This window comes from Cricetulus griseus, chromosome 4 (genome assembly GCF_003668045.3).
Source record: "Cricetulus griseus strain 17A/GY chromosome 4, alternate assembly CriGri-PICRH-1.0, whole genome shotgun sequence".
Lineage (NCBI taxonomy): Eukaryota > Metazoa > Chordata > Mammalia > Rodentia > Cricetidae > Cricetulus > Cricetulus griseus.
In genome coordinates, this window is record NC_048597.1 from 167,547,575 (window position 1) to 167,575,363 (window position 27,789).

Below are 27,789 nucleotides of genomic sequence, written 5' to 3' on the forward strand. Positions count from 1 at the left end.
GGAAAACCTTTAGTGCAAAGCAATCACTTTGAATTTCTTTGAAGCACTTCCAATAGGTTATTGTGATTTTATGAGTACTTATACCTTTCCTCAGACCTGAAACTACTTTCTGAGTATCATATACACTTAACCAATTAGGCATCTTCTGTCATCCTGTGTGACTCCCCCATAAGCCTGGAATTCTCACAACTCCTCTCCAAAGACTGGCAAAAGACTAAACAGCCAACAAAATCCTCCTAATTGCGTGATCACTCAGTCTAAGTTGTTTGCTCATTCACTACCCTACCCCTGTTCCTTTGTTCTTTGTGTATTCCATCTGTAGAGAGTTGTAAACCCATTGAGTTTGTTGGCTTTTCTACTTACGTTGTTTATTGTGCCAAACTTGTTTCATTCCGGGTGGAAAGGCCTGTAAACATAAGTGTATATGCCACACATGTCGGGTACATAGTGCTGCTTTGTTTTAAAAACCACAGTTTCTTGTAAAATCACTTAGCTAACTCTGGAACCTGTAGTATTTTTTTCTAAAACAATCTCAATAGAGCTGAACGCACTCATTCACAAAAATGTATGGAATTTCTCTCATTAGCAAAGCTTTTTAGAGAAATCACAGTTTTTGACCTCAGGCTTCCCATAGCTTTGTAGTCATGCTGACAATCACAATAAACTGCTAAATGCCATAGCAGATAAACACATTAAACACAAAATAGAAAAAACAAAACAAAACCTAGAGATCAACAATTTTGCATTCCAGGAAGTTGAGGGTCTCCTTTAGGATACACATATGGGGTCTGGAAGATAGAAATTTTCTAGAAGAAAAGAAAGAGAAAAGGTTGAACCTCCTTCTGTGGAGCAGAAACCTCAGGAAGACTAGTAAATGTATTCTTCACAAAGCATGGTACATGCATCAGATGGGTTTTTAAGTGAATTCATTTATTCGAGGTTATATAGTGGTTGAGCTAGAGAGTGAATGTTTGGGTTTGATTCCAAAGTTGTCTGTGATATTTTATTCTTGAGATTGTAAAGTAATTGCATTTCTCCTTTCCCTTTCCTCTATTCAAACCGGCTCACACACCCCTCCCTGCTCTTTCAGATTCATTGGCCTCTTTTGTCTATGATCTTTCTATGGCACCATACCACTTGCTAGCAAGGCAACTTTCAATGTTGTATGATGCCATCTGTATAAAGTTCAAGAACAGAGACCATATATCCATGATGAAACAGGCCAGAACTGTACATACTCCATCTCTTTCTACTCTCCTACCAAATGAGACTTCTCTGTGTTGTCCAGGCTGGTCTTGAACTTGATGGTTCCTCAAGAGAAACTCCTTCTCCAGCCTCCAGCTAGCTTGGGAAGAGGGAGACTCAGAGTGTTGGGCAGATTTCACAAGTGTACATAGACCTCAAAAAGAAATTATTGAATTACCAGGTATGATGACTAAATTCCAGCACTTGAGAGGCAGAGACAGGAGAATTGCCATGAGTTCAAAGTGCAGCTTGACTTACTATCTTTTAAAAAATTCATTGAGTTATATCCTTAATATTTGTGTAATTTATATAATATAAATGTTCTAATAAAATGTAACTAAAAGAAAATTTAAAATTGATTTCTGTGTTTTCATGTTCTTTCACAGGCTAATTACTTGAAATTTATTTTTCTGTAAAGACAACTAATTATATGCAAATGACAAAAGATTAGTTTGACTTCTCTTGAATGTACATTTTTACTATAGTCTGTTTCCAAACACTCCTCAAAAACATGGATTTATGGATCTAAGAGGTGAAGAATTGCCTGGGAGCCCTTCAGGAGTCTTTAAATGTCTCCTCCATCTGGATCCTTTTGAAACTCCAAATGAAAGCCTAGCTCCAGAGTTTCCATCCACGAATGCCCACAGCCATAGAGCTTACGAAGCATAGGCTTTGGGAATAAACACCATCCTGAACCCTGTGAGGAGACATTTAACGCCCAAAGATCTCAAAATATAGTCTCCTGAATTAAGTTAGACTTTCCTACATAAGGAAGAAAAAAGTACTTCTGATGTTTGTTTGTACTGGTACTTCACAGCCATTTTAAATCCCATTAGCTTTCCTTTGCCCCCACGTCTCCATCTGGGGAGTCCTTGAGTTTAAAAGAACTTCTCTAATAACTTTGTATCCAATCCATTGTGATTGAATTGGATCAGAAGCTCTGAGAATTTACCTTTTACTTGAGAATAATCCACCCAAAGTTCCTTTCATTAAATGGGATTATTTATTTTTCACAGACTACCTCAAAACCCAGAACTGAAATAAAACATAATATGACCCAGTAATGAAGTTTTTATTCCTTTAATGAAGTTGACTATGAAGTGTTGACTGTCTTTACACCCTGATATTTAAAATGCTGTTCTACACTGGTATTTATCTTTGCTCTTAAACCTTTGACTGATCTCTGACTAAACATAAAATTCCAGTCTGACCCAAGAAACTTTTGTAATTCATGCCCACTGCGTTTTCAGTTTGGAACAGGATTCCTGCTCCCAATCCAGAGCCTGTGAGAAGTGAAAGACAACCCCCTCCCCTACCCCCCAAAAAACCCAAAAAAAAAAAACAAAAAAACAAAAAACAACAACAACAAAAAACCCAACAACCCTTTCCCTCCTTTGAAAAGATCTTAATCTAGACAGGACAATCAGTAAACAAAACAGTTCAAATTACAACGTCTCTGGGTTTACCATGCAAAGGCTGACGTGGAGAAACTACACAGACCTGAAGCAGGCATGAAAACAAAAAACAAAATAACGACGTGTGCATGCATTCATCCATAAAACCACTCAGTGAGCTATTTTTCTGTACAACTCGCCTTTTTTTTTCTTCTCCCTTGGATGAAATTTATGGAATACTTCACAAATATTTACCAGTTACTGTTCTAAAGGCATTACATCTTTTAATTCGCTCTTCACAACTATTTAAAAGTCTCTTTAAAAAAAAAAAGAAGGAAGGAAGGAAAAAGTGTTGTCTATTTTATAAAAGTGCCAACAGGTTCTTAAGGACCCAAATAATTTAACCAGGTCATATGAATTGAACATCAGATGCAAACATCTGGCTGCAATTCTTGATACTGTACTTCCTGCTGTGGCTAAATTAAATAAGACACACTAAATCCTGGGAAATGGATACTGCCGGTCTGTTTCTGGGGCAAAGATTTTTCGAGATACAATACTGTATTGTTTTTCACCAAAATCTGCAGGCTCTCTCACAGATGGAAGCCAGGAGGGACGCGTGGAGTGGTCAGGGAGTTTCCCGCCAGGAACAAGACTGAAAGGAAAAGACAAAGTGCTAGAGAATTGGGGTTATATTCCCGAGGGTATGGCGGAAAAGGAGACGAGGCCCGCGAGGGTCTCGCGGCCCCCCGCAAGCTGGCTTGCCTGCTTGTTCTAGTAGGAGGCGCTGAGCAAGGACCCGCCTCCAGGGCAGCATGGCCCAATCAGCGACAGGCACGGAGCTCCGGGCCCGCCCCCGCCCACGCAGCCGTATAAGATTGGGCCTGGCGGGCCTCCGCAACGCAGTAGTCGCCAGGCTTCGGGCAGGGACAGTGGGAGCCGGGCCTCCACCGCTGCCGCCGCCCCCCCCGCCCCCCCACATGCAGCGCCGCCCCTCTGTGGCCGCTGGTGAAGCAAGGCTGCCAAGCCCGGGCTCCTCCTGCCTTCTTCCTCGCGGTTTTCCGCGTCCTCGCCGAGCGGGCGCGATGCGGCTGGGCCCAAGGTCCGCGGTGCTGGGGCTGCTGCTGCTGTACGCCGCGGTGGCCGGCGCCAGCAAGGCGGAGGAGCTGCATTACCCGCAGGGCGAGCACCGGGCGGACTACGACCGCGAGGCGCTGCTGGGCGTCCAGGTGAGGATGCCAGGCAAGGTTCCGCACCGCCACGGGCTTTGTCCTGTGTGACAAAGCAGAGCGACCAGGCGAGGCCTTGGCTGGGGCGGCCTGACAATGGGGGCCGGGCGGGGCTCCGCTTGCGCTCTCGGAGACCCTGAGGCCTGTAAAGCTGGGGGAACTGTTGCAGCTCCAGGGCTAGATCCTTTCTATGCCTGGAGCTAAAGCTAGGGTCACTTCAGGTGGTAGGGGGACATATTGAAGAGAAAGCGTGGGTCATCCTGAAAACCTCTGGGGCAAATGAGGCATGTGGTAGCCCTCTTTCCCTCCTCCACCATTATACCCCACTGATTGTAGTGCTTGATTCTCCTATGTATGATTTCCCTCCCCCAAAGGAAGACGTCGATGAGTATGTTAAACTTGGTCACGAAGAGCAGCAAAGACGACTGCAGTCGATCATAAAGAAAATTGACTCGGACTCGGATGGTTTTCTCACTGAAAGTAAGGACTGTCTTGCACCACCAACAATGGAGAGTGCCCTTTGTAGGAGATTAATGTACATTTAAAAACAGTGTTGTCTATTGAATGTAGATTGCTAGTGTTCCAACAAACTACAAGTACTGTGATATGGGAAATAGGTCTTATACCTGGAAATTAGGCTACCGAGTAAAATCAGTGCTTTCTCCAATGGTATGTAAACATCACTTACCATAATAGGATAAGTTTGCAAGTCATACCTTGAGACTTGCTCTTTCTCACATCACTTTTCTCACTGCCCATAGTATGATTCACTTTAGAGCCGTTTGCCCAAATCCTTAAGACATCACATGATATGGTGCTCCTTTGGTATGTAGAATTTTAAGGATCTGCTTTTATTAGTTTATTATAACATTAAGCAAATAGAAAGCATCCTATTGCACGTGAATTATATTTATTGCAACATAAAAAATGTTGGTGCTGATGGGGGCTTACAACCATCCACCACTCTTCACAGAGGTGAAGAGTCTGAGGTACCGAGAGGAAAACCTATTTTCAAATAAATGACAAACCCAGGAGTAGAATTCAACTATCTTAGTCTTAATTCAGTTTTTAATATCCTCAGTTCAAAAAAAAACAAAAGAGTGCTCTTAGATAGATTGTTAGGCAGAAATGGAACATACAAACTATTAAAAGAATGTTCTAAATAAATTGCTAGCAATAGCCCCCCCATTTGTTTCAAGTGAATCTTGTCAGTGTTCCAGGTTGATCCTTTGAAAGTTCAGAAATTTGTTATTGTGATAGCAAGGTGTCTGTGGTGTCTCCCATTTAAACGTTTTGTTTAGCATCCAGATAATGACATTACTGAAGAGAGAATTATAGTGTGTGTTGTTGGTAAATTAGTCCCATTCATACCCTCAGGTTTGTCCCTGTTAGATAGACAATGATGAAGCCTCTAATTGGTCTGTCTTTGGTTACACTGGAGTAGAAGAATGGAGTTGATCTGGAAGCACTGTAGTACCCGTTGGGATCTATATATGTTTAAATAGTCTGGGTCTTCGTTTTACAGGTGAGAAAACAAGGACTTGAAAGGTCAGCTCCCTCTTAGGGCAAGCTGAAATGTGTGCCCAAGTGCTGTCCCTGTTACCTTCTGTTTTCTACTGTGCTACACTAAATCCCTTAAAGCAGAAGAAAGACTGTGGTGCTTAAGGAAGCACACAAGCCATTGGAGGGCCTTTAAGAGAAGAACTTTGTTGGTTTGATGACCAGGACTAGGAGTCTCTGAAGCTGGGCCCAAAGACCCAGGGGCAATCTTGAACCAAGGAGTTGAGGCCAGCTTGGGCAACAGGGAGAGAGAGAAACCCACATCTTTAAAAGAATATATATATAGAAGTTTGTTTTAGATTTATTTATTTATTTATTATGTATACAACATTCTGCTTCTATGTATGTCTGCACACCAGAAGAGGGCACCAGATCTCATAACGGATGGTTGTAAGCCACCATATGGTTGCTGGGAATTGAACTCGGGACCTCTGGAAGAGCATTCAGTGCTATTAACCTCTAAGCCATCTCTCCAGCCCCGTATATAGAAGTTTTTAAGTGATAACGAAACACCATAGTCAAAGCTTTGAAGCCAAAAGTGGTTAGAATCTTGACTCTTAGCTATGAAACCTTGGGCCTTTCTGAACCTCAGTTTCATTAACTAAAATAATGGTGATTATAAGTTTGTTCATTGTGTGGTTGCATAATAGTTATTAGGGTTTCGGGGTGGGAAGTAGAAATCATTGCATGTCTATGTACCTGAGCCCTTACAAACCAGCAGAGACTAGTCTTCAAACCTACTGGTATCCACTCATGCTTTGCCTGCAAATATTCATTGTGTCGACCTTACCTATTTTCTATGATGCAGTGTGATAATTGCCTCTGTGAAGAAATTTTTAAAAATTTATCTGAGGATAAGCATTTGAAATTTAAGAAGTTGTTCCCCATTCCTTCATGTACCAAGATAATTCAGGCAGTTATGCAAGAAAGGCAGGGAATATCATTGCTACTTTGTAAAAATTTCTCCTACAGACTGTGACATTTAAAGGAACTACACTATAACAGCATTTCTCTGCTTTGGGCAGAACTTGAATACCTGTTCACAATTTAAGCCATGCCTACTAACATACCTTGTTAAGGTGTCGTGGCACCCAACTGTATTTAATCCCAACACTTGGAAAGCAGAGATGGGATCTCTGAGTTTGAGGCCAGCCTGGTCCATGTAGTGAATTCTAGGCCAATCTGGCGACATAGCAAAACCTTGTCCTCAAAAAATAAAGCACACAGTAAATATATATACTCATACATAATTTTGGTTCAACTTAGAAGTTAAAGAAAAACTTGACCCCTTTATAATATAAATAAACTTTTTCTCTAATACATAGTAAATAGCCATTTAAATACCTGTGCTTAAGAGACATGGGAATTCCAACATCCTGGGACTCTTACAGCTCTCCCCACCTCATTTTTATCAGTACTATTAGGCCAGTTTTCAGGTTTTGCAAACACTGCAGTTACTTCTTTAAAAAAAGTTAAGAAATCTTAACTCAGATCAGAATTCTTGTGAACATGTTGTGTTGTGGGAAATTCTCACAGATGAACTCAGTCAGTGGATTCAGATGTCTTTTAAGCATTATGCTATGCAAGAAGCCAAACAGCAGTTTGTGGAATATGATAAGAACAATGATGGTACTGTGACCTGGGATGAATACAACATCCAGATGTACGACCGCGTGATTGACTTTGATGAGAACACTGCTCTGGATGACACGGAAGAGGAGTCTTTTAGGCAGGTGGGTCTAAGCTGGTCCCTTTGGTCACAGCCTGTCTCTGTCCTCTTGTTTGAGTGAGCACAAACAGGCCTGAGGTCCTAAACTGTGGCCTTGTTCACTGGGCAGCCAGCAGCTCCAATTCAGTGGTTACTTTGATGGTTTCTTTTTTAGCCAGATGTATGACTCTTAACTCTGAGCCTAAGTTATCCCTGCATCTGTTTCCCTTTTCACTAATTTGTCTTCATTTCCAGAGCTGTTCCTAATGTGCATTTTGGTGAGTCTAATATGTATCACTGTGTTTCATTTTAAAATAATTGAACCATCAGCTTTATATCATATTTACATATTTTATAGCATATCCCATCCTAAAATGGGGGAAACTATGCAAACACATGAGGTATTTCACTGAATGGCCAGCTCCAGCAGATCAGTGGTAGAAAGCTGTTTAGATGCTATGGGTGGGAAGTCACAGCACTTCCAGGTGTCGCAACACTGAACACAGTGACTTTTCCCTTGGAGTAGTAAGATCTCTGGGTGCAGACAGACAAGATGCTGCAGGTATAGTCTGACCTAAGTTCAAATAACTGCCTACAGGCTGCTGGTGGAGCACCACATCCTGTCTTCCATTTTTATGAAATAAAAATGTAATTGTAGCAAAATATAACATTTTCCATTATCTTATTTATTTTTGCTGTGTGTATATTCCTATTTGGGCACTTGTGGCGGTCAGAGACTGGCACATTTAAAAGGGTGTCAGTCTTCACCTTGCACTTTGTTTGAGACAGGGTCTCTTGTTCACGGCTGCATATTCCAGGGTAGCTGGCTCTCGAGCTCCTTAAGTTGCATTGTCTCCACCTCAATTGTGCTGTAGAAGTGCAGGGATTACAGACCATTATGTCCTGCTTTATGTGGGTTCTGGGAACCTGAACCCAGGTCCTCACACTTTCATGTCAAGCCCTTTACCCACTGAGCCATCTCCCTTTACATTTCCCATTTTTACATTTTTTAAAATGTATTAGTGTTTGAACCACCAGGGCTTTGTGCATGCTAGACAAGCACTCCATAATGAGCTATATCTCATGCCCATTTCAACCATTTTAAAGAGTTTTAAATCAATAGTGTTGATTATATTCATCCTGTTGTTCAACCATTTGGGCAAACTCTTATTATTTTGCAAAACTGAATTCTGTACCCAATGTACTCATTAAAAAGTAATCCCCTGTTTCTACTCCCACCATCTACAATAAATTTGCCTGTCCCAGGTACTTCATGTATAGAGGATCATGTTTGTCTTTCATGACCACCTTATTTCACTTAACATAATGTCCTCAAAGTGTATCTGTGTTTTAGCATGGGCCAAAATTTTCAACCTAGAAAGGACATATTCTAAAAAGACCAAGTATCTGTCAGGTAGTAGTGGTGCACAACTTCAATCCAGTACTTAATTGAGTTTGAGGCCAGCCTGGTCTCCAAATCGAGTTCTAGAACAGCCAGAGCTACACAGGGAAACAAAAACAAAACAAAAAAGTCCAAATATTATATAGTGTGTTGTGTGTGTGCCATGTTTGTTTGTCTTCTTGAAATTTTTTTGATTCTTTGGAATTTTCGTTCATTTAAACAATGTATTTTGATCACATCCACCTATCATCACTTCTCTCCAACTCCCTCTAATTCTCACCTCATCTGGTCTCTTCCCAGCCTCATGTCCTCCTTTACTTTCATTTGAGCCCTGTAATGAGTGTGGTGTGCAAATCTCCTGTTCAGATCTTGCTTTTGAGTATCTTGGATACATTCCCACAAATAAGATCGTTGGATACCTCTGTTTTTAGGTTTTTGAAGGTACTGCACTGTAATTTTCCATAGTGCTACATTATGTATTATAACTCAGTTCTAAAGATCCAGTAGTTTTACAGTCTTTTTGAGCGTTGAGTTTTAATTTTTTTGTTTTTGTTTTTTGAGTCAGGGTTTCTCAGTATTTCTGGCTGTCCTGGAGCTCACTCTAGACCAGGCTGCCTCCAACTTACAACATCCACCTGCTTCTGCCTCCCAAGTGCTGGGATTAAAGGTGTGTGGTATGTCACTACAGCTGGCTGAGTTTTAATTTTTTTTTAAAGCAAATAAACAGCTTAAACAGAAATGAGAAGATCTATTTTTATTAAGAACCTTTCAAGACTTCAAGGAAGTCTGGTAAACCAAACGTATATCAATACAAAGGACTATGCTTGAGAAATTAATATTCCAAAAGCATTTTAAAAGATTTTTAGTTATATAGAAAAAAATAAAAGCAAATACTTTGTTGTAAATGATATGTCCCAAAACCAAGTTGAGGGGGCTGGAGAGATGGCTCAGTGGTTAAGAGCAGTTGGCTGTCGGTAACTGGTTAGTTCCAGGGGACCTGGTATCCTTACACCAATGCTCATTAAATAAAGTATTAAAAAAACAAAACAAAACACTTGAGCCTTTCTGCTTTATTTGCATATGTACCCTAATGGTCATCAGTTATAATTCATTATACATGGTTTTATTTTAGAATTGCACTGGCCAGGTGAACTATATAGACTACCAGCTTCTTATTTTTCTGCTAATGATTATTTTCCTTTTGTTTGTTTTTGGGTTTTTTTGTTTTGTTTTGCTTTTGTTTGTTTTTAAACAGTGTCTTACTGGTCTAGAACTCTCCATGTACACCACTCTTCCTCCAACTCACAGACGTCCACCTGTCTGTGCTTCTGAGTGCCTGGATTAAAGAAGTGTACCACCACTCCTGGCCCAACAATTACTCTTAAGCTGTCCATATGTCATCAATGTGCAGGTTAAGGGTTCCTGCCTGGCTTCAAATCCAGCTCTACCACTTAACAGTTGCTAAACCTCCCTTGCCTCAATTTCCTCCTCTCTAAAATTTGGATAATCCCCATTGAGTATAATGCTAATATGGAGAAACGATATGCAGTGCAGTTGGAATGATGAGCAGTTAATTTCCAGTTGAAGGAATATTGTAAAAGAATCAGTCAGTACTTGGGAGGTGGAATCAAGAAGATTTCAAGTTTGAGGCAGGATTGTCTTGGGCCAGTGAGATGGCTCAGTAGGTAATGGTGCTTACTGCCAACCAAGACTTAGGACCTGAGTTTAAACTCCAAGACCCACATGGTGGATGAAGAGAACTGACTGCCACAAGTTGTTCTCTGATCTCTACATATGTGCTGTAACACCAGCACTACCTTCCAATATAAATAAATAATGTTTTAAAATGTAATGAAGAGTTAAGTGATGGCTTAGTTATTAAGATCACTTATTGCTCTTTCAGAGTACTCAGGTTCAATTTCCAGCACCCACATGGTGGCTCACATCCACCTCTGTAACTGCAGTCACAGGGATCTGATGCCCTATTCTGGCCTCTGTGGGTATATATATATGTGGTATATAGACATACATGTAAACAAAACACCCATACACATAATGTTAATAAAGTATTTAGGCATTTGTTAGCTACATCAGCTTTAATTAGTTAGGATTTAATTTGTAGGAGGAAGATACACTTTTTGTTTCCCTTTTTCTTGTTTGAATTTTTATTTCCAGCAGCCTAAAGGGAATGTAAGTCAATCTTTTTATCCTTGATAGTGCTAAAGAGAAAACCAAAGATGCTGAGATTGAATCAAGGTTCTCTTAAGCTCCATCAGAATTCTGGGACTTTTCTAAAAAAACCATGATATGCTGCTCTGACCTTCCTGCCAGGGAATAACAGAGATGGCGAATACAATATTTTAAAACTACTAGTTAAGTTGTAATTTCCTACCTGTTACCTATTTCATTCCTTCCCAACTTTTTACCACTCCAAAGAATTACTGTTCCAATAAAAATGTGTATCCATGTGCACAAGTACCTGCATACATGAACACACACAGAAAGTATATGTGTTTCAGTATTCTTGGGAAGGAATTTTATGTAAGGCATGGTAGTGTCTTCATTTTGAAGAGTATCTTGTTCAAATGCTATACTCCCATCAAGTGTTCATTACATGTCACTGTAAGACTGTCTTTTCAGAGTGAATTAAGCGCCTGGAGAGATGGCTCAGAAATTAAGAGCACTGACTACTTTTTCAGAGGACCTGAGTTCAGGTCCCAGCATCTACATACTTTTGTAATTCCAGTTCCAGGTGATTGATTGAGTGACCTCTTCTGGCCTCTGAGGGCTCTAGTACTAATGTGGTACACATAAACTCACACACACATAAAAATAAATATATGTTAGTAAATACAGTTTTTTAAAGAATGATTTGGATGGATCTTTGTATCCTAATGGAAATGATATAGCCCCAAATGAACTCTTATCAATAGGCACCCTATTGGCTATTATTTGACCAAGAATATGATTTGATAATTATAACCTCCCCAAAATTGGTGTGGAATATAAAGATAAACCCAGAGAGAAGAGTGTGCATTATTCTTCAAAATATAAAGAATCTGGGCATGGTGGCACATGTCTTTAATTCCAACACTCAATGAGGCAGAGGCAGGCGGATCCTTGTGAGTTCCAGGCCATCTAAGGCTACACAGTGAGACCTTGCCTCAAAAAATAAACTATAAAAGATGAAGCCCAAGTCAGTTTCAAAGTTACAAACTAAAAATTAGACAAGGATAAGGTGGTCATAAAAAGCAGGTATCTGAACAAAATAAAATGTCTATATTGAAATCTAGCAGAAAATTAACTAAAATCAATTTGTACTTATTTCTTATTTTTGATAAGTTTCCATATGAATATAGACAACAAAATAATTACCTTTTCACATTGTGAAATATCTGAAGTTTTTCTGAATAGTGTGAGGAACACAAGTTAAGCAGGGTAATTAAGTTTGGGGAGCTGCCTGGCAAAAGGTCGGTATTCTAGCTTCTACAGTCAACTGTTAAAAACATCCTCCTAAGCTACATTTATTTATGTAAGATATGATCATTGCATGCTAATCGTGTGGACCTAGACCTTATTCTACGATCTTCGAGTATATTTTCCCTCATGTGAAATATATTTTTCCCAAAAGATTGCAATTTTATTCTTCACAAATTTCTGCATAAAATAAGTTATTAATATGATTTTCTTTTTATCACTATATTTGTCTTCTAGTACGGTGGTTCTCAACCTTCCTAATGTTATGACCCTTTATCTGTATTAGTTCCTCATGTTATGGTGATCCCCAATCATAAAATTATCTCATTGATACTTCATAGCTGTAGTTTTGCTACTGTTATGACTTGTGATGTAAGTATCTGATATTCAGGATATCTGATTTGTGACTCCTGTGAAAGGGTCAGTTGTTTGGCCAAAGGGTCACAACCCACAGGTTTAGAACCGCTGTTCTAGTAGACTTTGAGACATTTATAAGAAGAAGATAGGAATGTCTAAATTTATGAAACTTTCATTATTGTCTTCTAATTTACAATTCAAAAATATGCATTGACTTCTTTAATATGAGGCATTTTTAAGAGACTTAAATTTTTTAAAAATTTTTATTTATGCTTATGGGTATTTTGCTTACATGTATGTCTATGTACAGTGTGCATGTTTGATGCCCTCAGAGACCAGAAGAGGGCATTGAATTCCCTGGGAACTGGAGTTACAGAAGGTTGTGAGCTATCCTGTGAGTACTGGGACTCAAACCTCTGTTCTCTAGAAGAAGAGCAGCCAGTGCTTTTAACCACTGAGCCATCTTTCCAACCTCAGAAGATATAATCTTGCTGTGTAGCCCAGGCTGTCCTCAATCTTGTGATCCTCCTACCTCAACCTCCCAAGTGCTGGGATTACAAGTATGCCCAGCAGTTGGCACTGTTAATTGCAATTAAATGGTGGTGAAATGACACACCCCCAAACGCTTTTCCTTTCCCCCTCCTTCCTGTTTCTTCCCTCCCTCCCTCCCTCCCTCCTTCAGCCTGTTGAAAGAGAGCCTTTCTTTCCATAGGCAAATTTGGCCAGAGTTAGCTCACTCTGCTAAAACGTGGACTTTTTTTTTTTTGCTCCAGATCGAAGGGTTCTTTCATAAGGAAATCAAAACATTTGGTATTTTGAACAGTGATTTATTCAAAAAGACTTAGTTGGCTCTACACAGCAACTGAAATTCTTGTTTTTCTACTTCTCCCCATGTTAAAGCTGAATGTTAAACATAAATTACTTGATCTAAAATATTTAAAGTTCTGAAATATAAATGCAGCTTTTTGGAGACAATTTCTTTCCTGTTATAATGGAGAGAATGTGGCTGGCTTGTAGAGTCTAGATGTTTAAAAACCAAATTCTTTAGGGGAGGGGTGAGGCTTCCACTGACTGTCAGTGAAACACCTACCGTTTAAGTAATTAATTTCTGATTAAGCTATTCTGAAAAATGAAATTAACAATAGTAAAACACATAAATTAAAATTAAAAATTGCTGAAAACATTTGTAATTATGTTTTAAAAGATAAGAGTTTACTACATCCAAGTTTTTAAAATAGAAAGTTATTCCCCAAAATATTAAAAGTACAATGTGTGTGATGTTAGAAATAACATACTGATAGCTTTCAAAGCTGATGATTACAAAATTATCCTCAAACATATCAAAAGCACCGTTGTCCATAATTGCTGAATCATTTCTGTACTTGAACATACTTTAAAAAGGAAAACAAAAAGTGTTTAACCTCCAGAATGAGACCCTACTAAACCTTTGATGATTTATTTCTGGATATACATAATTCACAGAATGAAGAGCCTACTAAGAACAGCTTCCATAGGTGGTGGTGTAACAGGAGGGCTCTCTCAAAATAAGGGACCATGTTTGAAACATTTTTGTTTGTTTGAGTGGTTTTGTTTCTTGCTTTTTTGAAACAGGGTCTTTCAATGTAGCCAAGGCTAGTCTGGATCTCATAGGCTAACCTTGAATTTAGAGGTTCACCTGCCTCAGCCTCTTAAGTGATATTAACGTATTTTTGAAAAATCATTTAGAGGACCAGAAACAATCTTAAAAAGCTCTACCAAGATATAATCGTTTGTCTTAAGTTTGCTGTTTTGGAATTATTCCAAAAATTCCTGGGCTGAATTAATGAGATCTAAATACCCGTGGCTTTTATTAAATCATGTAATCTCAATTACTTTGTCAACAATCTAATTTATTGTTTGGGTTTTTTGTTGTTGTTGTTGTTGTTTCTTTTGAGATTGGGTCTGGCTGTTTAGCACAGGCTGGCCTCAGAGTCCTGATCCTCCTGCCTCAGTGTCTGGAGTGCTGAAATTCCAAGTGGCATGCCACCACCATGGCTAACACTTGTATATTCAGTATACTTCAGGATTACTATTTGGGTTACACAGTAGCAGCTGTCATACAAGTTTCTTAGTAGAGATTTTTGTCAAAATTTTATAGAAGAAGAAACCAAAGAGGTTAAGCAGTTTGCCCTGAATGCCATAGTAAGTGTCTTGCTACAATCAAGGTCTAGATCTATCTGACTGTGGTGCGTCTGACTCTGTGTTGCCATGTATGGATGTTTGTGATTAGCTCTACCTACTTTCAGAAGATTATTATAAAGATAAAGGAGATAATGTATGAAATATACTTTAAATCTCACATTGTGTGTATTTTTCAAAGCTTATATGGTACTGAGATCCTTAGATTTATCCTTTTATTTTTTTTTTCCCTCGAAGCTTCATTTAAAGGATAAGAAGCGATTTGAAAGAGCTAACCAGGATTCTGGTCCTGGTCTGAATCTTGAAGAATTTATTGCATTTGAGCACCCTGAAGAAGTTGATTATATGACGGTAAGGAGCAATTCTACAGCTTTATTGAGTGATTAAAACCTACTTGCTAAGTTATTAAAAATAAGTTGTGAAACAAACAGAATTTAGAGACGTGCAGATTCAAAATGTCCAGATGTTCTCTTCACAAAGATTAGCAGTGGTGAGAGGGTGTCTGTAATGGCAGGGTGGTTTGCTGGGAGGGAGAAGGTGAAGGGTTTTGCTTTTAGTCTGTGTGTATGTGCAGCAGCCTTCCTCTGGCTACCTCTTCTGCCATAACCATTACCGTCAAGGACTTTCTCATCCCTTTCAGGTTTTAGACCTTCTTAGGCTTTCGATGTTCTTATCAGTAGAACTCTTGTGTAGTTCACAACTTTTGGTCTGGAAAAATGGATCACATTTTGATCGGTTTTCAGAGGGTAGGATATTTTTTTGACTTTATACATAATAAGTCCTCTCATTCCCAGAGTACCTAAAAGAAGTACTGGTCTGGGGGTATTGTTCGGTAGCCCGCACAAGGCTGCAGTCTCCAGCACCACAAATAAATGATGAGTCAACTCTTTAACACTGAACTATTGGATTATGGTTTAATTGTTCTAACACTGGTTGAGCCCCTGTGTTCTTGAGAAGCCTTACTTCCTATCGTATTAATAAGGAAAACAATACATGTATACTGAGGTCTGTTGTATGGCATAAGCCTCCAGCTTTGTAGGTTTTTATTTCCTGGGTGTTTTATGGAGGGGGGTGTAGCTTTTGGTTGAGTGGGTAATGACCAGAATCTGCAGTCTTGAATAACAAGCAGGCATTTTTCTCCATAGCTTGGTGGCAAGGCTGTGCCATTTGTGCCACTTTTCTTGTCATTGTGAAGTTTCTCATTTCTTGCTTGGCACAAAGGACATGACCTAGTTTAAGACCAGTGCTAGGTGGGATTTAAATGCCAAAGCTAAGCTGGGCCAAGCTAATTGAGCTCTGGAAAAGCAGGCAGACGATACTGGACCTTGACTTTTTAGAGAGCAAGGAAGAGTTGGCTGAAGATGGGGAGAGCTGGTGAAAGAAGTTGAATAGGCATTATGTAATAGGAGCCTGGAAAGGGGTCAGAATAGATTTCATCAACAGTTTGAAGGCCTTGTAACAGCAATGTCAAGAATGTTGATTTACAGAATAAGTGTTAAGAGACAGAAAGGACCCTGAAGTTTTCAGCTTGTGTAAAAGCGACAAAAGCCATACCTTTGACACAGGAGTGTGGCAGATGGAGCCCTCATTGGTTGTGCTCCAGACGAAGATCACACATCTCATGTGCTGCCATCAGCTCCAAAATCGTCTGGAGTCTGATTGAGAGCAGCTTCTTTGACTCCTACTTACCTTGCTTATTTTGTATTACCTTTTCCCTCTCTAAAGGGTGTTGGGTGTAGGAAAAGGCAGGGATACAGGACCAGTTAAGTGATTTTTACTGTTAATTCAAGTTAGAATTTAATTTCTAAGGTTTGTTCTGTTTTTGTGGTACTGGGAATTGGGTTTTTAAAAGAACAATAATGTGTGCTTCAGTGTTGCTTCATACAAATGTAGGTGAAGCCCTTGGATTTGTCCAGATTAGAAATTTGAGAAGATATTTTCATTGCAATTCAGATACAAAGTCTGGATTGAAAAGCTTAGGGCATGGCAGGTAATGAAGAATCATAGTGTGAAACCTGAGACTAGGAAGGGTGGTGATTAGAGAGAAAAGCAAAGCTCTGGGAATGTGCAGGTCACAGAACATACAAGGAAAGGACCCAAGGTCAGAGTCAAAGGCTTGGGTGATGCCAGAGCTGAGAAGTGAGCTAAGGGAAAGAAAAACTACACATATGAAGCAGGTAGAGGATGGGGTTTTGGTAAGAGCTTGAAATGAGTGAGGAGCATTTAGAATGGTGAATGGATGTAGGTTTACAAGTAGTAAGGGGACTGAGTTTAGAACTCAAGAGTTGTAGTTGGTCTTTTTGTCAGACTTTGTTTGGATAGCCAGCCCCAAATGACACAGAGACTTATTAATTAATTAATTAATGAAAGTTTGGCCTTAGCTTAGGCGCTTATATAACCCATTTAACCCATTTATTCATCTACATTCTACCACTTGGCCTGTTACTTCCCCTCCATACTGTATGTCCAACTCCCTTCACCTGTCACTGGCTTCATCCCTCCGTGCCTCATATTCTTTTGGAGTTCTTCTCTTTCTCCCTGAAAGTCCTGCCTATCCTCTCCTGCCTAGCTTTTGGCCTTTCAACGTCTATTAAGCCAATTAGAAGGCACCTTAGACAGAGACACATCACAGTGTAAAAAAGATTATCCCACAGCTGTTTCCACCCTGGAAAAAGAGCATATCAATGTGCTGAGGAGTATAAGGTCATGTTCTTTGAGAGCCCTTACTAGGAAGAGCTAATGGAGAGGGAAAGGGAGTAGTCAGAGGTGGCATTCTTTCATACATTTTTAATAAAAGTATATTACTTTCCCCTCCCTTTTTTCCCAACTCCCCTCGCTCTAACTCTTTCTTTCCGTGCTCCTCCATGACACTCAGATTGATGCCTTCTTTTTCGTTATGGTTGTTATACATATATGTATATGTCTACATAAGTATATCAGTACAACCTGTGCAGTCCATTTTTGGTGTGTGTGTGTGTGTGTGTGTGGTTTCAGGTCTGACCACTTTATATTAGAGAGACTTTTAGGGCACTTGCTCATCCCTGGAAAAGGCTAATTCTCCATCTCTCAGCTGTCATTGGTGTCTTGTAGTTCTTTGTCTAGCAGTAGACCCCATGAGACTTTCAGAGATGGCTTCTTGAGAGGGAAGAGATTATATAGAAGCAGGAGCCTGTGTTTGGTGCTGAGGCTGTTTATGAAAGTGAAATAGAATTCTTCACAACACAGGAGAATAAAGATGTAAAATTTAAAATCACTCAGTACTTGGAGTTTCAGAATTTACAAACATTTTCCTGCAAATACGAACAACCAGAATGATAGTTTATGTAGAAGTTCTGCGATAGAATTGGTTAAGATGGTGGGATTGAAATGTTTGTGACAGTTACTCTTTTCTTTGAACGAACATGTAATAGGAATTCGTCATTCAAGAGGCTTTAGAAGAACACGACAAAAATGGTGATGGGTTTGTTAGTTTGGAAGAATTTCTTGGCGATTACAGGCGAGATCCAAGTAAGTTGCCTGAGGGTAAGGCAGAAAGTGTGGGGGTTGGAATTAAGGAAAGAGTGCTTATTGAGGCTCTGTATGACACGCCTTTGATCCCAGCACTTGGGAGGCAGAAGCAGGCAGATCTCTGTGAGTTCGAGACCAGCCTGGTCTACAAAGTGAGTTCCAGGACAACTAACAAAGCCACAGAGAAACCCTGTCTCGAACAACTCCCCCCCCCCCAAAAAAAAAAAAAAAGACTGAGTTCTTTTAGCTAATTTATCACTTTTGGAAATTTTTACATATTCTTATTTCAGCATTTTTCTGGTAAGTAGTTCAGTCTCTTTGGGTTTCTTTTTGTAGTAAACTTTAAATTCACTTCCTTTATTTTAGAGATATACAACACTTCTTACTGGTTTCATGTGATACTCTTATATATTCGTGTTTTGTTTTTGCTTTTTTATTAAGCTGCAAATGAAGATCCAGAATGGATACTTGTTGAGAAGGACAGATTTGTGAATGATTACGACAAGGATAATGATGGCCGGCTCAATCCTCAAGAGCTGTTGTCATGGGTAGTGCCCAATAATCAGGGCATTGCACAAGAGGAAGTAAGTAGTATTACAGGATTGCTGTTTTCCTACTTCCTAACACACATTTTGTGTTACTGATAGGAAAGGAAGCTGAAACTCTCCATCCAAAGAAAAAAGAAATGGAATTAATTAAGATGGATATATTGTTGTGTTTCTAATTAAATGATGAAATACTTTCATCAGGAAGACAAGGAAGTAAGATTGTATTGTGTACTAATCTTAAGACACAGTCAATGGGATGACAGCTTGTGTCAGACCTTTGGAGGCTCAAGTGGATTATACCCTGTACTAACCCTATGCTGAGCCTGTGTGGTGATGCAGAACCCTGTATAGATTAAATATTGGAACGATAAGAGAAGCAGTACACATTCACAGGGGCTTGTTTTGGAGACTTAGACATTAATGAGTTCTTGCTATACTTAAGTGGTTTTGGAAAGCATATTAAAGTGTGAATATTTTATTTAAAAGACTTACTCTGGACACCTTTTGGTTTGGTTTATTTTAAAGGCTCTTCATCTAATTGATGAGATGGATTTGAATGCTGACAAAAAGCTCTCTGAAGAAGAGATTCTGGAAAACCAAGACTTGTTTCTTACCAGTGAAGCCACGGATTATGGCAGGCAGCTCCATGATGACTATTTCTATCATGATGAGCTTTAACTCCTGAGTGTGCCCAAGTGCAGGATGGGTCCTTTTGTAGTTTGCTACCAGCTTTACTATTATGATAAAATATTGATGTTGTATTTTACACTCTTAAGTCTTATCATATCAAATCTTAATGTAGATTATAATTTTGGCCTTCTAGAAGAAAAACAAAACAAAAACTTGATATTTATTTCAAGATTTATTGAAGGAGTAAAACATTAATATTGTGCCATATGACCACACAGTCTTTCCTAAGTGCTCCCTCCATCTGTGTAGTACTGTGTTGTGGAATGATTGAGTTCTATTTCCATACTTGAAAAAATGGAGGACTTTGACATGTCTAAACAATAGTATTTAAGTAGCATGTGATGAAGCGACCAGTTTTTGTTCTGTACTAAGTAGATTTACTTTTGAAACTGACAAAGGACAGTGTTTTTAGGTTTAGTGTTATATTTTAAAACCTTTAAGGAACCTTCAGAAGGACTTACCCTCACATAGATGTTGAGAAGTTCTACTTAATTTTAAAATGGTTTCTATAAAAGGTTTTGTCGTATGAAATAGAACTTTATATTTTTGCATATGTATAGATAGTAATTATATTTAATGTATAACTATAGCATTATGGTGAGTGGAAATTGACATTGTTCAGACTTCATTTTTGACCGATTAAAAATAAACTGTCCTATCTTTTTACATGTTTGGTTTTTTTTTTTTTAATTTTTCCAGATAAACCTTAAATTTAGCATGGGTTTCATTGTATTATACATTATTCATTCCTTTATTTAGGTAGTGAATGTTCTCAAAACTGTTAATTATTCTTGGTGCATATTCTTATTTTGTCTTTTTTTTAAATAAAAGAATTATGTTATAATTGATGTGCACCTGAGACATTTTCAGTTGCTCTTATGTTGAGTGTGATTTTGCATTTTGGTTCTAAAACTAATGTTTTTGTTTTGTTTTGTTAAAAATGTTAGAAATCAAGCCCAGGGCCTCCCTCTGGCATTCCAGGCAAGTGTTCTGCCACACAGCTGAAAATTATGGAGGCTGACAGCCATCCTTACTGACCATTTATCACACCCAGACAATTGTTTTAATCACACTCAGGAATCAACATACCTTTGTTAGGGCAGAGAAAAGTGAGTGAGGAATTAACTTTTGGACTTGTGACTTACAGATCCTTTGTTTTGGGGTGAAAAGTCAGTTGAGAAAGTTATTTTTAGGCTACTGTTGTCTCATAGAACACCAAGTGTAGGTCACCAAGGTCTTCTGAGCATTCGAGAAAACCCCAGCTCTCTTCTGACAGAGTTGACTACCTACTACTGATCTGCCTTTGCTGACGTCAGATGTAGATGCAAACTGGAAACTCACCTTTAATGATAGCTCTTACCCTCGTAGCTGAGGTGCATGGTTTTTATTTTAACTTACAACATTGCTAGCTATAGCCATTTAAGAATTGAATTATTGTCATCATTCACCTGTCACTTCTCAGCCTCAATGTTTAAAATAGCTGCTTTGTTTTTCAGCATGTAAACTTTTTCTGAGTAGATCCTCTAAAGATCCTGTCATAGATAGAAATTTCATTTCAGTCCTTAGCAGAAATGCTTCCACTGAGTGAAGAAGTAATATTGTCCCTTCAGTATGGATAGCCCTCTTAATAGGTAGGCAGGGACTGGCTCCAACCAGTTGAGTGTAATAGTAGTCGTCACTCCCTAACTAGGTCATTGTGTACCCCTTTCCTCTACCATGGCACTGTGGAGAAGGTTCAGTGGAAATAGTGCAGCCACAGACTCAAATGCCTGTGGTTGCCCAGTAGCCATACAGAGATCAAATGGATCCACAGTAGAAATAAAAGTTTACTATGCTAGATTAGAGATTTGGGTGTTTTTGCTGTTTTTGAACTACATCAAGATTCAGACCATCCTAAGTGGAGATTTAGCATTGAGGAAGCAACTTCTAAAGGTATTTATGCAAAAATCATCTTCTACTAAAACAAAATAGAATTTTTTTCTTTTTTTTTTTTTAAAGATGTTATTTACTTATTATGTATACAACATTCTGCTTCCATGTATATCTACGCACCAGAAGAGGGCACCATGTTTCATTATGGATGGTTGTGAGCCACCATGTGGTTGCTGGGAATTGAACTCAGGACCTCTGGAGGAGCAGCCGGTGCTCTTAACCTCTGGGCCATCTCTGCAGCCCCAGAATTTTTTTTTCATTTCATTTTTCTGTTTTGAAAGTTTACCCAGGCTGGCCTCAAACTCAATCCCTTTCTTCCCCATACACGTGGCATGGCTCTCACTGTCCACATCCTGCCCTACAGTGGAGTAGTCATGACAATCCACACTAATATGCTATCACCCAAACTCCCTGTTATACATTCTGATTCGCTCTTGATGTATAAATACTTCATGTAACACAACTGTGTAGTATGTCAGGAATGGTTTCATTGTCCTTAAAGTTGGTGTTGCAGTGCGGTGTCCCTTCACTAAGGAGTCTAGGGGTGTAGTTCACTTAGTAGAGTACTTGTCTAGTATGCACAAAACACAGGATTCAATCTCTAGCACTACATAAAATTGGGGAGGTACAGGCAAGAAGATCAGAAATTCAAAGGGTTTTTTGTTTGTTTTTGTTTTTCGGGGAGGTGGTGGTGCATTCCTTTAATGCCAGCACTCCAGAGACAGAGACAGGTGGATCTTTGAGTTCAAGGCCAGCAAATGCCAGAAGAGCCAGGGCTACACAGAGAAAACCAAAAGTAGAGACAAAAAGTCCTGTGGCAAAAAGAAATAGCATAAAAACTGAGCTAGAAGTCATTGTAGCTGTCTCATGATGAAGCAGAACACAAGTTGAACTGGAGGTTCTGTGCTCTTTACTGTTGCATCTTCAGGTCCCAGGGATGAGCACATAATAGACAATTATTGGACCAGTGTACTAAGGAAATGTTACAAAGTGATAATTGACATATCAGTCTATCACACAGACTGGTTTTTTTTTTTTTTGGGGGGGGGTGAGACAGGATTGTAAACCAGGCTGGCCTTGAACTAACAGAGTCTGCTCGGGCACCCCCCCATCGACCCCAACAGAAGAGTAGGTATTCATCAACCTTATCACACCTTTCCTATCCCTTGGTAAATACTAATCTACTTTCTGTTTCTACACATTTCACATACATGGAACCAGAAACCACATGGAATCAAGAGGCCAAGTCTTTAAAAATAGCCAGGCGGTGGTGGATCATGATGAAAATAAAATCATATGGTGATCATGGTGCACAACCCTGAATACCATAGGGCTAAGAACCTGGGTCAAGCTACTTTATTGACAGCCTTGCACAGACAGTATTCTTTGTTCTGCATGATGTCACAGCACCCCTGTGGACATTCATATAAATGAAAGACCTGCTTATGAACACGCAAGCCTACAGTCAAACTCTTTAAATGAATTATTTTTATATAGCTCTGCTGTATGCCACATTTCCAGAATTTGCCTGCTTTGTAAATCAAAGGACAATGATGTATTTATTCAGCCTTTTCCAGAGTTCTTTAGAAAACCAGACGGCAAGAGGTGTATATAAAGTGCTTGCTGTCCCAACACAAAGACTTGAGTTCAGATCCCCATCACCTGTAACCCCAGCAATAGGAGACAAACTGGTAGATCCTGGGGACTCACTGGACCATGGATCCCAGTCACTAGATAAGCCCCAGCAATGAATCCAGCTGAAACAGCAAGCTCCAGGTTGAATGAGAGACCTCAAAAAAATAAGGTGAACAAGAATCAACCTTTGAAGAAAAAAAAAAAAAAAAAAAAAATCAACCTTTGGCTTTGACATAGTCATACCTGCACTCACATGTACACACACACACACACACACACACACACACACACACACACACACACACACACACACACCATGCAAAATGAATGAAGAGTTGTGAACAAGCTTGGTTTTGATGTGACTCAAGGAACCCTTGCTTCTTCCCACTATTTTCTCCCTTGGCCCTCTTTGCTATAGTATGCCATCCCTTTATACTCCTTTCTTACACAAATGTCCCTATGGGATAGAGTTGAGTGGTTCTCTAGAATGCAAGTTCCCTCAGTGTCTCTTAGTGGTAGAAGCTGAACCTTGTATTCAGTTGCTTGCAGGCTTTTTTCCAGTTTGTGGGGTTTGATGAGTGATTCTCAAACATGAGGCACATAAAAGCAATGGAAAATTTTCAAACCACTGGTCCATCCACCACCATTCCTAGAGATTCTGATTCAATTGATCCACGGTGGCCTAGCTGGACCTAACGTGCAGCCAGGGTGGGAAAGCCTGGCTAAGGATCTCTCGGCTCTGTCACTGTTGACATTTTGAGCTTAATAAATTTTTGTTGGGAGCAAGAGGAAAGTGCTATCATGTGCACAGTTAGACTGCCTAGCCACATCACTGGCCCCTCTCAGTCAGTGACAGTAGACTTCAGCTTCGTGTCAGACAAAAGAAAGTCACCAGATGTTCAAATGGGGCAAAATTGCACTCTGTGTTTTTGTGTTGAGGACTGAGCCCAGGACCTTGAGCGTGCTAAGCCTGTGCATTGGTTACTGGATATGCCCCAGTCCTGTGCCTTGTTTAGAACTCTGGTTTCTAAGTTCCTGGAAGTTATTCTATTGCTTTGGAAAGTTAATGATTTTTTTTTCCACATTGGCTCTCAGAGGAAGCTCCTGGATGGCCTGAAGAAAGCACTAGGTCCTGTCAACCGCCTCCACTTTCCCCCACCCTCCCCCTGCCACTCCACACCCCCCCACACCCTTCCCTGTTCCCTTCCTTTCCCTCCCTCTCCTGAGTCTGTTTTCTTAGCAGAGGGCTATGGAAGGAATCTTAAGTAGTGGATCTTTAAATTTCCTTCCAGCTCTGACATTTTGTCTTTACCTGCTATTGTCAGCAACTGGCCGAAATAGGAGTGTGTTTTTTCACTCAATACATTTATTGGAAAAAAATCTACTTCCCAGTTAATTAGAAAAAGTTAATTAATTAAAGTGCTTTATGGTTTAACTACTGCCTCTCCCTCCACCCCAGTGAGTTTCCTGGGCACTCTTCCTCATGCCCCAGCCTCCCAGAGGACAGACTCAAAGGAAGGTATGACATTGTTTTCATTCCTGAGTTACATAACCACTCTCAGTGTAGAATATGATTTAAACAGACAGGAAGAAACAGCTTTTTATGAAAGGACTTAAAAATGATGCTAGATTTAGCTATTTAATTGAAAAAGAGAAGGGTGGTGGGAGGAGTTTTAAAATGTAGCTTTTATTTTTTTAATTTTTTTCCATTCATTTATGAAAATGTAGCTTTTAAAAAGTATAATGCTAGCATTAAATGAACTTACTTGTTTTACCTTTGGGGTGTGATTTTAGTGAGTCTGTGGTAATCAAAAAAAAAAAAAAAAAATCCCTCTCTCCCTTTGTTTCCTTCTTTGCTTCCTGCCCTTCCTTCATTGAACTCTTCAGGAATGAAGCACTGGCACAGCCCATGGCCTACACTGAATTGAGTGTCCTGGAGTTGGGCATCAGAGGAAGCCTTGCATCACTCCCTGTGACTGACTCGAGAGAGTCACTGAGGCAGCCCCAGTGAACCAAACACCTGCAGTCCTCGTGCAATGGTCTAGATACATGTTCCAGAGAGGCCCCACTGTTGAAGGACTGGTTCCCCAGCCCACAGTGCTAATGCAAGCTGCCAGGGCCTTTTAGAGGGAAGGCCTGGTGGATATTTTCTAGTCCTGTGGGCTTGTCTTTGAAGGGCATAGTGAGACCTGGGTGTCTCCTTGCACTGTTTCCAATCATGATGGTGTGAGCAGCTTCCTCTACCACATCTTCCTGCTGTGATGTACTGTGCCACCAGACCCAAAGCAACTGGGTCAGTGGATCCTGGACTGAAGCCTCTGAAACTGAAAGCCAAAATAACGTTTCTTCTTCTTCTTCTTCTTTTTTTTTTTTTAAGTGGATTGCCTCCGATATTTGTTGAAGTAGTGCAAACATGCTTAATACCATATATGCTACATACTGACATTATGTGTCTGCTGTCGATTTTCCTCCATTGGGATGCAAGATGAAGGCCCAGGAGGGTATGGCTCTTCCCTTTTCTTTCATGTTTCTCAGGGACCTATGACTGAAACATAATAAATGTTCCCAAAGCAATTTGGGAGGGATGAAGGAAAGAAGGGTTCGATGAGTCCTCCTGACCTCACATCCCATCACTACACTGAACTATTTTATCTTCTTTCTTCCAGAAGCTGAGGTCTGCCTTGGACAAGCAGCTGAGCTTCTGGCAGTCTTTATTTTTAACTATTAGATGGGGTTAACAAGTTACTTACCCCAGGTGTAGATTAAACGAGTTTCTATATTGAGACCAGTGCCTGGCACACACAGTCTTTGATGGATGGGCTGTTGTTCTTGTTAATACTGAACTGTCTCCTAGGACAAAAATAGCAGACACTGAGTAGAAATGTGGAAATGAATGAATGGTTCGCGTTCTGTTTAGGTTTCTACTGTTGTAACGAAACACCATAACCAAAAGCAAACTGGGGAGGAAGGGGTTTATCTGGCTTACTCTGCCAAATCCTAGTCGCTCACTGAAGGAAGTCAGAACAGGAGCTCAAACAGGGCAGGAACCAGGAGGCAGGAGCTGAAGCAGAGACCATGGAGGAGTCTGCTTACTGGCTCTCCCTCCATAGCTTGCTCAGCCTGCTTTCTTATAGAACCCAGGACCACCAGCCCAGGGATGGCACCACCTACAATGCCTTCCAGGCTTGCCTACAGCCAGATCTTATGGAGGCATTTTCTCAGCTGAGGTTCCCTCCTTTCAGACTCTAGCCTGTGTCAAATTGACATGAGCATGAACTTCTGTATAGCTAACGAGCAAAATCTGGGCTGCAGGAGGGAACATGGAAGAATCGTGGGTCAGACACGGACGTATGAGTGGGAAGAGTCATCAGGATGGACCCTGTGGACTATAAAAGCCTGTCTAGGGACCGGACCTGTTTGGAGAAGAGAATAGAGAATGAATTCTCCACAAGGCCCACTTGGGAAAAGGATGCCAGAGATCAGGTAGGTGCATGGACACTCACCTAGAAAGGAATGACATTATCCTCTGAGCCACCACCATCATCATCATCAACATCAGAGTAGCTATGACTACTGGCAAGGGGCCCTCAGAATCAGGCTGTTTATATGAGAATATAAACATGGAAAAGGATAAGCGGGTCATTAGACCCTCTTCTCAGATTCCAGCTCCTCCTTCATTCACCTTCCTCCCAGCTATGAGTAACTCTGCCCAAGCTACACTTGGGCCTGGGGCTTGGGAAGTGACAGAATACACAGTGTGAACTCTACCTGAGAAAATGGGTGCTTTACCTGAGAAGTTGCCGTCTATTCTGGACTGAGACTTTCCAGTGGTCCCTGAAGTTGATTGGGGGCGGGGCCATTCCAAGTTCCTGAATATAACCTTTCACCCCTGCTCTGTAAAGAAGCAAACACATTAGTTCACCAAACCAGACTTGGATAGAATTGAACGCTGGTCTGCTACCGGGAACCTATCTGAGGTAAGTAGACATTTGCTGGGATCTCCACAGGAGAAGTTCACGAGATGCTGGAGACGAGCAACTGTAGTAGCAATAGGGGGTGAGGACACTGCGAGGCAAAACTATCAGTAAGACTAATTAGACTTTCATCATTAAGAAGCAGAACTATAGGCGGAGAGATGGCTCAGAGGTTAAGAACACTGGTTGCTCTTTCAGAGGTCCTGAGTTCAGTTTCCAGCAATCACATGGTGGCTCACAGCCATCTATAATGAGATCTTGTGCCCTCTTCTGGTGTGCATGTGTACATGCAGGCAGAACACTGTATACATAATAAATAAATAACCTTAAAAAAAAAAAAAAATCTATCAACGTCTTCAAGGCAAGAGTAGGAAGGCCTTCTCCATGCTCCACCAGCAGGAAAACTCTAAGCCATTCGAATTGGACTGGATCTTACCTACCATTAATTTTTAAACACACTTTATTTTTATTAACAGATTCTCTGGGTTATTGCTCAATAGAGTAGCAGACTATTTTTCTTGTGAAAGAATATTTAGACTAGAAATTACCTTGCTGGCTGATAAAAAAAAAAGGAAACAAACATGACCAAAATACAACATAAAGGCAAGTGCCAATAACTACACCTATTCTCATCAAACCTCAGTAGGCATTATGGTGGTTTCTCTTAAAGGTTATAACACAAAACACCCAGTTCTCATTAAAGTCCTTTTAAGTTCTGAGAAGAGCAGATGATCGTTTGGAAACATTGGCATTTCCAGATGCAGCAAAACGGCTTTCCACAACAAAAGGGCAAGCCTTTGGTAGGGCGGGCACAGGGTGAAATGAGCACAGTGGTGGAGAGTGGATGGCAAAACGACCCTGCCTTTTCTACATACAGGGCCACCAGTGGGCAGCTCCTGCTCTTTATGCTACACTGTTTTTCCCCTGGGTCCAGGAAATTTCACAGCTACTTG

General features: G+C 40.2%; 1 protein-coding gene across 1 annotated transcript; it reads left to right on the forward strand.

Moving 5' to 3' along the window:
* The first annotated feature begins 3,565 nt into the window (after positions 1 to 3,565).
* Positions 3,566 to 19,961, forward strand: Rcn2 (reticulocalbin 2). Its single transcript, XM_027415031.2, has 7 exons — positions 3,566 to 3,868; positions 4,243 to 4,348; positions 6,965 to 7,161; positions 14,788 to 14,901; positions 17,961 to 18,057; positions 18,499 to 18,641; positions 19,131 to 19,961. Exons 1-7 carry the CDS (start codon positions 3,620 to 3,622, stop codon positions 19,281 to 19,283), a joined length of 1,059 nt encoding a protein of 352 aa, XP_027270832.1. The 5' UTR covers positions 3,566 to 3,619; the 3' UTR covers positions 19,284 to 19,961.
* The last annotated feature ends 7,828 nt before the right edge of the window (positions 19,962 to 27,789 follow it).

Bases quoted from the DNA above. Each gene is read 5' to 3' on its own strand.
- Rcn2 (XM_027415031.2), top strand. From the start codon at position 3,620: ATGCAGCGCCGCCCCTCTGTGGCCGCTGGTGAAGCAAGGCTGCCAAGC. The intron at 7,162-14,787 runs GTGGGTCTAAGC...TTTCCCTCGAAG, and splicing joins AAGAGGAGTCTTTTAGGCAG to CTTCATTTAAAGGATAAGAA. The intron at 18,058-18,498 runs GTAAGTTGCCTG...TTTTTTATTAAG, and splicing joins CGATTACAGGCGAGATCCAA to CTGCAAATGAAGATCCAGAA.